Consider the following 14,263-nt stretch of genomic DNA (forward strand, 5'->3'; position numbering starts at 1 on the left):
TATAAGAAAAAACATTTTTTAATATTATACAAACTCTCCACCAATTTCATCCTTGACCCATACAAATTAATGGTTGTAAGTTATACATAAGAAAAATGATGATTTCCCAACCCTAAAAATTATATATCACTTGATATGATAAGTTTAAATATATATAATAAAAATGAATTTATAATTAAATAATATTACAAATTATATATATATATATATATATATTACACTTTGACCTATAAATATACAGAGATGGAATTAAACAGTGAATTCAAAATAAAATAAAACGAAACATGTCACGTCCAAACAGCAATTATGTTACGTCTTCCCTTCAATTGGATGGGATTTTATCTGTGATTCTATGCATATGTAGAAAATAAAAAAATGAAAAAGAAAAGTATTAGTAATACCCAAGCTCTTTCATTTATTTATTTTCTCTTCGTTTCTGTCTGAACTATGCACATTACTGCTTCATTCTATAAAACTACTCCTGCTTCTCAACTTATTCAGGTTTTCGACAAGTAATGATCGCAAACTTAATTAGACCCTTTTTGTATCCCTCTATCATCAATGGCATAGCCAAAGCTCCTTTTATCGTTTTTTGTCCTGACCAAAAAAATGTCACAAAATACAAATCAACAACTTCCACAAGTTTCTAGTCCGGCCCAAAACAGTAACACAGTACAAATCAACAACTTCAAAAGGAAATCAGGAAATACAGTAAGAAAATGCAAAATTTCACCTTGGCAGCAGATAGAATAATGCATAATAAAGTCTTTAAAGAAGATAGAGTCCATTTTTTTTGTCTTCATTGAAATAACTTGGAACATTCTTTCCTTTACTTACTTATTACATATGTTTCTATTTCGAAATACGTGTCCTGTAATTGTAAACCACCATTTCCCCCCCTCTTTGGTTACCTATTGATTCAACGAATATTTTTACCTTGATTTCTTTAATTTTTTTTTAAACCAATCTTAAGCACAATGGGATATTAAGATTTTTAAAAATCATTAATAAAATAACATTTTCTTAGTTAAACCATTTCTTAAACATTTTCAAAACTAGAAATTTCAAATGTTTAACTTTTTAATTTAATATAGAAAAAATTTTATGTAAAAAAGGAAATACATTTTTTTAAGAATAAAAAAAGAATTTTATGCATTGAAGATACTACCTCAAATAGAGATTGTGACATTTATTTTGTATCATATACTGATTTTATGAAGTTGAATCATTCTTAAAATTCACTCTTAAAATGGTATTAAAATCATTTATATCATATATTTGTTCGATAGAATAATTCATAAGAGGACAAACCCCAACTCTGTTTTATACCTTTTAAAAAATTAAACTTCAAAAAAGTATATTCGTGGCATAGTTAAGATGGAGGAAATATTTGATTGAAGAAAAAATGAAAGGAAAGCAGGAGAAACTTTCCATGACTGTCCTGGAATTTTCACTAATAAATCTAATTAAGTGATTTGATTGAGTCATTTATGTGTACAAGATCAATTTTCTGGTAAATACCAAGCACTCTATTGCGTATTATAATCTATTACACTAAACATGCAGACCAACCATGTTCTTATGTGTGAAGGTTATGAGTGTGGAAATAATTGATCAGTGACATGACACTTAGAAGATGGGATTTTGATTTTGAAATGCAAATGTAATTTCGATCTTACCACTGCTCAAGAGTGAAGTCAGACCCTTCCATGTCAAGGCTGAGCGTATCACTGCTGGCCAAAATGGAGCAACAAAGGAAGACCAATCTTCTGACTTTATGTCCTATAAATAGCAACCATGTCAAAATAGCAATACAATTAACTTGACATTTCTCTGCACAGTGTCCGTATGCATATATATAATAATGAGAAAACGCTTATTTGTACCTGAAGTGACAAGGATTGAAGCAATTTGACATAATCAGCAGCTGAGCACCAAGCTGGAAGATAATATGCATCACAAATCTTCTTCAACAGATCTTGCTCCCATGGTTGTAGGGACTGTTCATCAGGGCCAAGATCCCTGTGGCACCATGTTACTATTATTATGGTGCCACCAGGCGCTGCTACCCGAGCTAACTCTCCAACAAACTGTCAATTGCATGTGCAGTGTGTGAAGCACAAAACTTATATGAGATTAGCAGCGTACAGAACAGAACAAACATTAAATTCAATTATGGTTAAGGATTAAACAAGTAATGCATAGAGTGGAAGAGAAATTAAATTGAAGTAAACCTTGGTTTTGTCAGGCATATGCTCTCCACTCTCCATGGACCACACCAGATCAAAATTCCCATCAGGGAATGGTTGCTCCAGAGCGTCAGCAACCTGAAAAGAAACCTGCAATCACAGAAACACGGAAACAAATATTTTATATCCATATTATACTATAATAGCTACACGTGCATAGACTCTATAGAAGTTATCAAGAACTTTGAAAAATGTGTAAAAAAATAGTCCCAAAAGAAACAAATGTCCAGAAATTAAGACCTTCTGAGCCAATCCTTGAGCTGCAGCAAGAGCATTAGCTCTTCGAGCCTGAACAGGACTGAGAGTGATGCCAACACTGCTTGCCCCAAATTTCTCGGCCAAGTATCTGGAACTGCCCCCTATGCCACACCCAACATCAACTATTCTCTTTGGCCATTTCGCACGCTCCTCTAACAACCACAACGAAACAAAATAGTGTCAGCATTAAACAGTTATCAGTTAGTTAGCACTTTCAAACAACTGAAAAAAATGTACATAACTCGGTATCAAAAAATCCAATTCCAAATCAGAATTTCCGTTACTGATAAACAATTGGTGACCGTACACCTACAAGTACGAACACACACACCGTTTGTAACAGAATTAGACGCAAAGCGAATACCAGAAACAGAGGCAAAGCGAAGCGACTCTTCGATCATTCGGATCTGAGCGGCGCGATGATCCGAAACCGAGACGGTGGAATCCGGGTCGTAGAAGCCATGGTGCATGTGGTCGCCCCAAATATTCTCCCATAAGGAAGACGACTCGTCGTAGAACTCGGCTATTCCGTTCTTCAGCTGCTGGTCCTCCTTGCGTGGCGGTGCCAGTAGCACCTCCTCTCTCTCCGCCGTGGACGCCCGAATCGGAGTCCAAGATCCGCGCCCGACCCGGATTGCGGCGGAAGAGGTTGGGAAGTGAGGGGATTGGGAGCGAAACGTGTGGATGCATGAAATTGGAGAGTTGTTTGGGATGCGTGCCACGGTGTCCATGTCTCCCCCACACACACACGTTCACGGGTAACGCTTTCAATTTAAAGCAACGCAGAATCTAATTGGTTGGTATAAATAGAGTGAAAAAAATGAAAAGAATATTTGGCAGTGTTTCTTTTCTGGTCCCTTCCTTCCGCAACTCACTTTTGGGACGTCACGCTATCTTCCTTGGCTGCGCGTGTAGCTCTCACTTCTCTGTTTATTTAACAAATAATCATTTTAATAAATATATTACATGGAGTTCCTTTTTACTGATATTTTTTATTTGTAGATATTTATTATTACTATTATTATTATTATTATTATTATTATTATTATTATTATTAACAATAGAAACTTATGTAACATAGACAGAGATACATATTGATATGATATGTATATGTAGATACATATAATTTTTAAAATGTAAGATATGAAAATTCAAAAGAATTTATTATTTATTTTTATAATTATAATAAAAAATTATACAATAAATTTGAGTTTTTAAAAAATTAATATATTTATACTTTTTAAAATTATGTTAGAATCGTGTTAAAATTGTGAAAAATTCAACAAATATTTTTTGAATTAAACATTTCAACTATACACGTCCTACAAATGTCATATGGGTGTCGGTGTCCAATAGATGTGTCTAACACAAACACACAATTTAAGAGACGTGTCCGAGTCTCGTAGATAGAAACAGATTCTCCTACAAATTTTGTTGATAAATATTTAATAAATATTTGTGTAAGAAAAATTTCAAGAAAAATTTACAATATAGAGTAGAATGTTAAAATATTTTATGTTAATTATCTCTAACGTAAATGTGATAATATTATAATATAAATTTATAAATTCTTTTTGACAAAAGAAATATAATGTTTCATTTTAATAATTTTCTTAATACAAATAATTAGAATATCTAAAAATTAAACTAGAAATAAAAACTCATTTTATGTAATAATACCGTAACAAAAACATATTTAACCCTTTCAAAATTATATTTTCTTGATTTATTTCTTAGAAAATAAATAAAAAGCATACATCACTGAATTATATTACTTTTTAAAAGTAGGATTAGAAAAAATTAACTAATGAATAGAATTCCCATGATAGCATTTAAAAGTATACTTAAATCAGTTCCAATTTGACAAATTTTCTGTACTTTGAGTCATTTTCGTTTTAATTTTTTTTTTTAAAAAAAGTGAGTTTAACTTAATTTATTATCACACAATTCAATGTATAAGGTAAAGATTATCTCATTTATATGCTATAAATAGAATCTTTAACATAATTTTATTTTATTTTCATTTTAATAAAATAAAATTACGGGGAATTATTAACAGTACACACATGGCTGTAAATTTTATCTTAAACATATTTTTAATTAATATTTATGTTAGGTTCACTTTAATAATAAAGTTAAATATACGTATAATTTTTAAAATTATATTGAATAATATTGAGCTAAATTTTGAATGTTTAAGTTAGTGTTGACTCTAAATGCTAACTTTCTTTTATAATAAAATGTATGATAATATAGATTGCAACTAGTGTTGAATATTCACTATATTTATTTATTGAAAATCTTACATTAATAATAAAATTATTTTATAATATATAAATAAATTTTATAAAATTAAAAAAAAAATTATCAATGATTTTTTATTCACAATTTTTGAATTTGTAGGTAAATTTAGTATTCGTTACATATTTGAATTTGAATGTAAATTTAACATTATCTACAAAATATTGTTTATGAATCTGAATTCGTAGATAACTAAAATTTGTGGTATTACTTACGAACTAAAGTTGATGGATATTATCTACAAACTGAAATTGATAGGTATATATATATTAACATTATAAAATTAATAATATTAATAAAGTAAATATTATTAATATTAATAATAATGTAAATAATAATAATAGCCATAACATCACAATAATATTTAATTTGTGTAATTGTTAAAACTTTTTTAATCTTTTGCTTTTGAGTCTCTCCTACTACAGTTTGACTATAATATTAATATTAATTATAAATAATAAAAAATATAGATAATAAATTATGTACGAATTTTGTTTCGTAAATAATCCGTACATAATTTTTTTTAGTGTTAAATTAAATTTATAATTCACTTATTAAAAATATTATTAGGTATATAAAAGATTTCTATTAATAATACATAAATATATTTTATGACAAGTAAAAATTAGTTGAAACTATGAACAAATAACTTAAATACCTGATAATTTCAGGAGATATGGCGTTGGAGGTGTGAATGCATGCATGGCAATGGAGCTACCACTCAAGTGTGGTCACAGCACAGCGAGTATAACAAAATTAATGATATTTTTAATATATGGAATTTTTATGAATTTTTTAAAGTATTTTTTTTTTATAATTTCGAGTATTTTTTCAGTACTAAAGTATTGCATGATAAGAAATATATAATCAGTTTTGTAATAATATTTTTTTTAATAAACTCTAGTTTTATAATCCTTCTCACTGTGTCACAATCAGCAATTTCGACATTTAGGAAAACGTTTTATTCAACCTTGTTGTCGTTTATGTACTTTGGCAATTGCTAAACTTCCAAGGAATGCAATAAGCAATTAATATTCAACAAAATTAGCGAAAAAGAAATGTTACTCTAATTTTGAATCCTTATGATGAAATCACCATCTGTGGAAAATTTCAGAATCTTCTTAAAATGTGAGTACTTTTGTCGTTTCATTTTGCTATTAATTCTAAGACGTAACGCTAGAAACATTAATTGGTTCAGGTCAGAGTCGCCATCTACTTCGTGATTAAGATCTTAAACAAATTTAAGTCCGTTTAAACCTTTTATGTTTATCTGAGTTAAATGAATTGCACCTTCTCTCGCTATGGACCAACTAATATTCGTATAGAGTTTGATACGCAAATACTTACTCTATATCCATACCTTTATACTGCACTTTAATATTTTTATTTTATTTTAATAATATCTTGGGTATGTCGTAACAAGAAAATTATTAAATAAAAATTAATTTTAAAAATAAAAAATAATTAGTTGTTATATTCATTAGATTAGGAACTATTTTAGAAATTAAAAATATTATTGATTTTTAAATTAGTTTTTAAAATGGTATCTAATTAGGTATTAAAGATTTTGTTACTAAATTTAAAATTTAAAAATAATTGGTAGATGAAATTTTTGTAGCTATTTAGATATCAATTTATAAATTATTTATTAATAATAGAAACTAATAATTTGTTTAGTCTCTAACAAAATATCTAATTTAGTCAATGTAGCAACTGATTATTTTTAGTCTATAAAATTGATTTCTATTTAATATTTTTTTAATAGTGTGTGGAGAGTATGATGTCTTATTTTTCTTTTTCATTTTCATTTTCAAGCAATGATGAATATTGGTGGTTAAGAAAAGTTTTGTGATATTTTTATTGAGAGTGACTTTTTTTTATTGCAAGAATGAAGTACTAAATTTAAAAAAAAAATATCTTCACATTAGAAAATGTCAAGTACACGGATATTCTCCACAACCCTCTCACACACGCACACTCAAATGATAGAACTGTTTTTTCAAAAATGCGTCTAGAGAATAAAGAAAGTGTTACATTTAGAAAGAATATATGGAGTGTTCGGTGCAGCTAAGTTTATTAAAAAAAAATTATGCTTTATTTAAAGTTATTTAAATTTTTTAAAATAATGAAAACTTACTTTTTACCGTTAATATGGAGGTACTGGAGGAGGTATAGAGGTAGGAGGAGGATTTGCCTTTGATATTAGGCATTATCAAAATAATTTTTCAATTTAATTATAACTTTAATTTATCTATTTAAAAATCATTAATTTTTTCTTAGTGTGATTAGCTAACGTTTTCAATTGGTTTTACCCGATAATATATAACTTATTTTCTATTTATTTTTTTGTAGTTTTAAAATATTTTATTCTGTTGTTTACTCTGGCCTATTAAGTAAAACATAAGTTACTATTTTGAGGACTCTCCACTTGTTTTTGGATGAGGAGAAAAGAGAGAGAGAAAAATAACAATAAAAACATTGTTCATATTAATGAAAATTTGTTTTTTATTCTAACAAATTTTAACAAAAAATAATCATTATTATATTATAAAAAAATTAAATTTTAAGAAACAATTAAAACACAACTTTACCCTTAATCCAACACCAGGTTTACATTTTTTTATAATGTTTTTTGCGCTCGTCTATATCCATTTGGCATGCATGGGAAAAAAAGTTCCTCCAACAAAATTGTAGTTTGAAATATTGCGAAAGACATCATACTATAGCATTCATCATACTTCTTTTATTTTTCTTGCATGAGATATTTTTTATGTATACCCATGTGTATTCAGGACCAGCATGTGCACCAATTGATGACTTCAACCTTAAACCATAGTCATCAGCTAATTCAATCTAATTTATGTAGCATGTGTGTTGTTTTTGGAAGTTGCAAAAGGTGTTTATGTTTCTTTATAAATTAATGGAATTGAGAATACACGTAGATCGGTTGGAGATCGTTAGGTTAAACTTGGTTTTTAGGGATTGTAACATCATGGATCGAACCCGATAGTGCATCGATATTTATATATAAAGACATTAATGTCGTATCAGAAAAAATGAAGGGATATCGAATAATTAGCTTTTATTATTGAATTAAGTCAATATCAAGACCCAATACAGAAGAGATATGAGAGACATTTTTAGTATATACACAAGTAAGAAATACAGATCACACTAGCTAAAAGTACACTTATTTTTTACTACACTCAATGTTCTAAATCTAAGGTTGTAAAGACTTTTGTTTGAAACACTTTGCATGAGGTGAAATTAATGATTTGCAAATACTTATATTATCAATTCTTTGCTTTTTTTTTAACAAAAGCATCTCTCTTGTTTGTTGGTAGTACAAATTTAAATTTTGTTAGTATATTGGTTGGCTACAATAAAAATATCTACATATAGTTATGTTTTAGAGTATAGTTATGTTTTAGAGTAGTAAAAAATAGAATTTGACTTCTACTTTTATTATGATTCATATATTTTGATTTTGATTAATAATATAATAAATAGACCGAATGAGAGAAATATTAACATATACATGTATATACAATTATCAAAAACCTTTCGATCAATATTCGATCGAAATAATATTGAAACATAATTGAACTCATCATATTGAAACAATAACCTTAATTCAAACAATTAGTGTCTTTATTTATTACACGCCGTTTTATTAAAAAAATAAACCAAAGTTTACAAAAACTTATTGCTTAGTCTAAGTCTATGTTAGACCCATTGATAAATATTATACAAAGAAAAATAAAATGAAGGGCATTCAATGAAAATGCCTATACCTCGATTCAATACCATAAAAAGTACTAACTATATACAATTTCTCCACCACTCATAACTTGCATCATATCAGAACTTCCCCGTGCAATTTTGAAAAGATAGCACTTCTGCATGCACTGAATGTGATCACACAAATCAAATAACACTCTAATTTGTAACTTTTTTTTGGGCCTCATTCAGGTACTCATCCCTTTCATTCAACCAGATATCAGCAAAATCACAGTTCTTCCATGCTTCAAACCATGGCCCTCCACGAGTATAATGAACAGCCTTAGGAAAAGTGGTGGGGTCACCCTCAACAGCCTTGTTATGCCCCTCAAGGAAGTTCCAAACAAAGGGAATGGACCCAATTTCATCGTCTTGCAGCCACTGAAACCTGTGAAGAAAAGCCCCTGTTTGTGAGTTCACAGCTTCAGGAGTCAGAACTCTGTTCTTGGCATGCCCACAATTGTACAACACCATAGAAGACCAGTTCTTTCTGGGGTACACAGTTTGCACTGCCCCATCCATTTTCGTTGTCTCCTTTGGAACATAATCATGCTGAACACACATCACAGCATATTTCTCATCAACCAAATCTCTTAGCTCTTTGATATCTCCCAGGTAGAGGAAATCACAGTCCACAAACATTGCCCAGCCTTCATAGTTCGCCAAATTCGGAGTCAAAAACCTCGAAAACGAGAACTCTGTGCTCTCGTATTGCCCCTTTTCACGCCAATACAAGCCGTTTTTTCTCAATTCTGATTGCTTTATGGGTATGATTTCAACAGGTATCGAAGATTTCTTCAAGATGGAGTGACGACAAACCTCATAAGCAATGTCTTCTCGTGGATCATACCCCACAAAAATCTTGAAGGGTTTCACCTCCTCATTGCTCATACTCGTCGCCATATCTCACCAGTGTTGAATGTTCCTCCTTGTTCGAACCCTAACAACAGTAAAGTGGTTAAAATCGAAATGTTGATCAAGAACTGCATCAGAATGAGAAATTTCCAGGAAAATTATAGAGATGGAAGCTAAATCTAGTGGCTTCCAATTCAGGCAAGGACGTAGAAACCGCATGTAATCAGATAAAAATTGAACGTAAGAGTAAATATAGAAAAAAATCTGAACTCAAATAAAGTAAGACTTGGATTTGGGGGAGGAATGAATCTAGCGATATTAAAAAGAATAAGAAGTTGTTGGTGTTTATTTTTGGGTGGAATAACCAAGTTAAGAAAACTGATTTTTTCATCACATTTTTCAAAATTATAGTGTTGAATTAGGGAGGTAGTTATTTATTGTTTGTTAAATACAAAATAATTCAGTATCTTATTTGGGAACTATGTTGTAGACTTTTTTAGTGCCTTTATGCATCTTGAATAGCAACAATTCATTATATTTCTTCTTTTGGCATAACTTTTTTCTTATATTTAAATACAATAAAAACAATGATTTAGAAAATAAGAGAGTAATAAACAAAACAATGTGTTATTACAATTTATCCAAGACCAAATATTTCCTATCGAATTACTCATGTCTCTTTTCAATTCTGCTTACTCTTATTGGATGTCTAAGAAGGTGGGATACCCGCAAATATACTCTAATGTTCAAGTTATATAAGGTCAACATAGGTGATCTATTTCATGATTCAGAATAATATACCTTTCACAATGAGGGTCTCCTCTTATTTATACTGTTCTAGTGGGTCTTATCTATTAGAAAGATTAAGACTGGTCCAATGAACATTTAATCACGTTTTATAACTCCTAATCGAGATTAATGCTCTTAACCTGTGACGTGACGTGAATATTCCTTTTTTATCGAGAGACTGGTAGATAGTCTGGGTAACCAACCATTCGGACTTTCAGTTTTCGTTGAGTGAAGACTTTGTTGTTGAGAAATACTGAAGAATTTCAATGAACCGACTTACTTATTAAACTGTGAAGACCGAAACTCAACTAACCTTTAATATACACGATATTTTATTTTTAAGATAAATAATTAAATAATTGGATTTAAACAAAAAGTAGTTGAGATTTATCCTCCTTTAAATAGATTAACCCAGTTTAATATAAAAATAATTGTAAAAAGAGTACACTTTAAAGAAAAATTGAAGTTGAGGTGTTAATAGTAAAATAAGATAAAATTTAAGAATTAGTTGAGAAAAATATTTTAAAAGCTTTTATTTCTATTGGGAAATATTTTAATATTAATGGAGGCATGTAGAGTGTTTATATGTGAAAATAGTAAAATTCAAGAGAAATAATACCTTTTAAAAAAATAAGAATTATATATTATTTTATTTATGAATTATGCTTATATTACTCATTAAAAATGCACTTCAAAACTCCTAATAGCAAGTATCTCTAATACCATTGAACATTAAAAAATTACTAAAAATAGACAACTACAAATAAAAACTATGAAAAAAAAAATAGTTTTATAATTTAATGAAATTAACTAATAAAAAAACTGTAATATTAATATTTTTCATATATATATATATATATATATATATTTGTTGATATTGTTGGCGGGAAACACCAACTTTACGTGCTCCCAACGCAACCTGCGATTCAAATCGTTTCGTATTTCCGCCTTGCTCGCTTCCATTGGCTCTGATTTTTGTGGCCGTAACCAGCAGCCGCCGCCTTGGTAGCAGCCTCCGTCCGTCGCCGGTATGACTCTCTTCTCCTCGCTCTTGTTCTCTGTTTGAATTCGCACAGAGATTGGGAAAACAGACTAATGCGCTTCTTCTCCATTCGTAGCTCTCTCTGTGATCGATTCCTCATGAATATGGACTCAACAACTTCAACACCTTCGCATGCCACGTTCTCCGGTACCAATGTTTCTCAGTTCCCAAAACAGATTCGTTAATCGCTATTTTATTACTGCCGCGATTCTGTTTGTTAAGATTGTAAATCGAATTTGTCGATAAACGGAACTGATCTCATGCTGTTTGAAACTGTTCTACTGTGACTCTTCTACACTAATTTGAAGTAGAGGTTCATTCTATTGCATCTCTATTTTGCCTTTGCGATCTGTTTTTATTTAGGGAAGAAGGAAAGAAACAACAGGAAGAAGTTGAAAATACTTATGTCCTCCATATTTAGAAGAATACTTTAAAAATCGTCAGGGAATTTCATTTCAATTGTTTCTATTTCCTTTTAGATTTTGATTTTCTTTCTTTGAATTTGATATTCGTGTTTTCAAGCAAGAGTTTGATTGGAGGACGAAGTGCCTTGAATATATTTTTTGAAAATTATTGATAAAAAATAATAATAAATAAAATAAAATAAAAAATATTTTTGGAAAATTGTTGTAAAGAGAGTTACTCTCATCAGATTGATTCTTATATCTGACATAGTGTGTGGACCCTGGTTCTACACCTAAAACCACCATTTATTATGGAAATTCTGCAATAATGCTTCTAATTCTTATCTTAATGCATTAACTTTTTGGTATGCTCTTTTAACCGTGTACTTAATTATGACAGCTTGATGGAGAGTTTTAAATTTTTAATTACTAGAAAATGCATTTTCTTTAGTTTAGAACGAGTCCATTATTACGTACTGTTGTAGGTACAGCTGGAATCTGTTTGATGAGAAATGCTTGGAAAGAGGATCAACATCCATCGTTCATCAATTTTATCTCTACTTTCCTCTCTGCAAATTCTTTTCGCCTAAACTTTGTCCCCATTGCCCCGGTAATTGTCAGTTTTTGTGTTTTTATCCATGTTCTTTTCTCGTTCCTTTCAAACACCATTTCAGTCTGAAACTTGAGGACTGTCCTTGTAGGACTTTATATTCAATTGTGGGGGTTTATCTGTAGCCTTCATTTTTGTGACAAACTGGGACTGCAACGATGTTGCTTCAATCTTCAACAGGTAACTTGGTTGCTGTGTTATGGAGTCAATGCATGCCTTTAAGTGGATGTACTGAGTTAAGAGTTATGAGTTTTATGTCTGATTCTAATTTTCCCATGCAGAGTTAAAAATCTGAAAATGCAATTTGCACGGTTTTTCGTGGTCATCGCACTCCCAGCAAAAGAGCAAATTAATTCGTTTATTCAGTCATATTTCACGTGAGTTTTATTACTTGAGTTCTGATTGATTTTCCTATGTATTACTGGAATAATGGAAGAACAAGGATCATGGTATGCATCTGTGTGAAGATTTGATATGGTGATTGGCAAGCCTACATTTGTGCCAGTTCAGGACTTGGAAATGGGGTTTGAAAAGATGGTAAAAATAGCTCATTCTTCTGGAGGTAAAATCAGAATCTTCAAACTATAATGTGTTGTTCGAATTTATGTTTCTCATTTCTCCAACTAATTGCAGTATACAAGCAAGAAAGAATTGGAGAAAAATTGAAAGATGAGGTCAGTGGTTGATTCTGCATTCATACACTGTGATTGTGCTTGGAGTCCCTTCAGAAATAAAAAAAATGTTGATGTACGAATGTTGTTATGGGTTTTGAAGAGGAAGCAGTTGGTGCAAAGAATGAACTTTTACCTTAAGGTGGTTACATCCATCCCAGGCATTGACAATCACGATGCAAATGCGGTAAATTCCTGCATCAAGTGGCAACTACTTTTCAATTTAGTTTTCCTATTTTTGGTTTCTTCACCCAAAGTTACTAGCCCAGGATTCTTGATCATATAGCTGTTTAAAACTCGTTAAGATACAATAGTCATACATTTACGCACACAAACACACTTGAAATATTGTGCATTCGTTTTATATATATACTGATAACTGCATTCATGAAAAAGTTTTGAATTTGTTTCTACATTAGGCTCATGCAACTCGTGCTATTTATAGGGATAAGTACAGCATAATAATAATAATTTCGTCACGTGAGAAACCATGATAGCGAAGCATATAGCTTGATTTGTTGTTATTCTGATCCTTCAATTCAGCTTAGTCAAGCTATTGGTTCTGTCCAAGCAATTGCCAAGGCGTCAAAAGAGCAAATTCTAGAGAACACAGATCTTTCTACTGACAAGGCAGAGTTGGTTTCAAGGTTTCTGAGGGACCCGAAGTTTTACTCGCGTCCCAAGATCAATTGATGGCAATGTAATCCAGGTTCGACTTGTTTTTGTCAGATGAAAAAAACACTCTTCTGCACTGTTTTTATATGGGACATTTGTTAATTTTTTTTTACATATATTCACAACTAGATTTTTTTACACCATTACATTTCAAGTCCTAATGCTATTATTTTTATATAATTTAACTACAAATTTACCATTTACTACATATATTTATTTTTAAATTTATCATATAAAAAATTATATATAACTTTAAAAGTTGCCAAATATCAATTTTCTTTCTTTATCATCTTAACTTCTGTGAATCTGTATAACATAATACTCGTAGTTCCAAATTTTATTGACTGACGACCATCATAAGAAAGAACCATTTTCATTTTGTTTCCGATGTTGACATGCAGTTGTATGCTCTTAGTCTTAGATTTTGGTTTGAGGAACTATTAATTAATGATAGACTGAAGACTGAAGCTTGACTAAAACACTTACATCTCGTTTAGTCTGTTCATAAGTTATGAACTGTAATTAAATATAAAGAATTGCACCCAACAAAAGGAATCAACAGAGCGGGGGATTCGGTATAGCAGCTTACGTTTTTTTGCGCTGCGCGTTCCCGCTGGACTGGACAGAAC

General features: G+C 30.4%; 3 protein-coding genes across 5 annotated transcripts; 1 reads left to right on the top strand and 2 right to left on the bottom strand.

Annotated features, from left to right (window-relative positions):
- Positions 1-249: 249 nt before the first annotated feature.
- LOC137817856 (gamma-tocopherol methyltransferase, chloroplastic) lies at positions 250-3,417 on the bottom strand. Its single transcript, XM_068621271.2, has 6 exons — positions 2,872-3,417; positions 2,490-2,659; positions 2,235-2,339; positions 1,887-2,090; positions 1,680-1,782; positions 250-597 (listed from the first exon to the last, which is right to left on the bottom strand). The coding sequence occupies exons 1-6, from the start codon at positions 3,236-3,238 to the stop codon at positions 494-496; spliced, it is 1,053 nt and encodes a 350-aa protein (XP_068477372.2). The 5' UTR covers positions 3,239-3,417; the 3' UTR covers positions 250-493.
- A 5,209-nt stretch (positions 3,418-8,626) lies between these two features.
- LOC137831974 (protein CDI) lies at positions 8,627-9,861 on the bottom strand. The gene has a single exon (XM_068639909.2). The coding sequence runs from the start codon at positions 9,489-9,491 to the stop codon at positions 8,748-8,750; it is 744 nt and encodes a 247-aa protein (XP_068496010.1). The 5' UTR covers positions 9,492-9,861; the 3' UTR covers positions 8,627-8,747.
- A 1,262-nt stretch (positions 9,862-11,123) lies between these two features.
- LOC137831980 (DNA ligase-like protein) lies at positions 11,124-13,751 on the top strand. 3 transcript variants are annotated; one of them, XM_068639931.2, is made up of 9 exons: positions 11,124-11,260; positions 11,351-11,421; positions 12,164-12,288; positions 12,380-12,468; positions 12,570-12,665; positions 12,756-12,850; positions 12,922-12,962; positions 13,063-13,146; positions 13,503-13,751. In XM_068639931.2, exons 2-9 carry the CDS (start codon positions 11,373-11,375, stop codon positions 13,650-13,652), a joined length of 729 nt encoding a protein of 242 aa, XP_068496032.1. In that variant the 5' UTR covers positions 11,124-11,260; positions 11,351-11,372; the 3' UTR covers positions 13,653-13,751. The 3 variants fall into 3 exon arrangements, with proteins under 3 accessions (XP_068496032.1, XP_068496022.1, XP_068496047.1); XM_068639921.2 differs by having other exon boundaries at positions 12,170-12,288; XM_068639946.2 differs by lacking the exon at positions 13,503-13,751 and adding an exon at positions 13,405-13,469.
- Positions 13,752-14,263: the final 512 nt, after the last annotated feature.

The sequence above is a fragment of the Phaseolus vulgaris genome, chromosome 11, assembly GCF_051622355.1.
Source record: "Phaseolus vulgaris cultivar YP4 chromosome 11, ASM5162235v1, whole genome shotgun sequence".
In the NCBI taxonomy this organism is placed as follows: domain Eukaryota; kingdom Viridiplantae; phylum Streptophyta; class Magnoliopsida; order Fabales; family Fabaceae; genus Phaseolus; species Phaseolus vulgaris.

What these genes read in the sequence shown, in the direction of transcription:
- LOC137831980 (XM_068639931.2), top strand. Translation starts at nt 11,373, where the DNA reads ATGAATATGGACTCAACAACTTCAACACCTTCGCATGCCACGTTCTCC. An exon ending in ACTTTGTCCCCATTGCCCCG is followed by an intron (nt 12,289 to 12,379) that starts GTAATTGTCAGT and finishes CTGTCCTTGTAG; the next exon opens with GACTTTATATTCAATTGTGG. An exon ending in ACAATCACGATGCAAATGCG is followed by an intron (nt 13,147 to 13,502) that starts GTAAATTCCTGC and finishes CCTTCAATTCAG; the next exon opens with CTTAGTCAAGCTATTGGTTC.
- LOC137831974 (XM_068639909.2), bottom strand. Translation starts at nt 9,491, where the DNA reads ATGGCGACGAGTATGAGCAATGAGGAGGTGAAACCCTTCAAGATTTTT.
- LOC137817856 (XM_068621271.2), bottom strand. Translation starts at nt 3,238, where the DNA reads ATGGACACCGTGGCACGCATCCCAAACAACTCTCCAATTTCATGCATC. An exon ending in CTCAAGGATTGGCTCAGAAG is followed by an intron (nt 2,340 to 2,489) that starts GTCTTAATTTCT and finishes CTGTGATTGCAG; the next exon opens with GTTTCTTTTCAGGTTGCTGA. An exon ending in ATATGCCTGACAAAACCAAG is followed by an intron (nt 2,091 to 2,234) that starts GTTTACTTCAAT and finishes TGCAATTGACAG; the next exon opens with TTTGTTGGAGAGTTAGCTCG.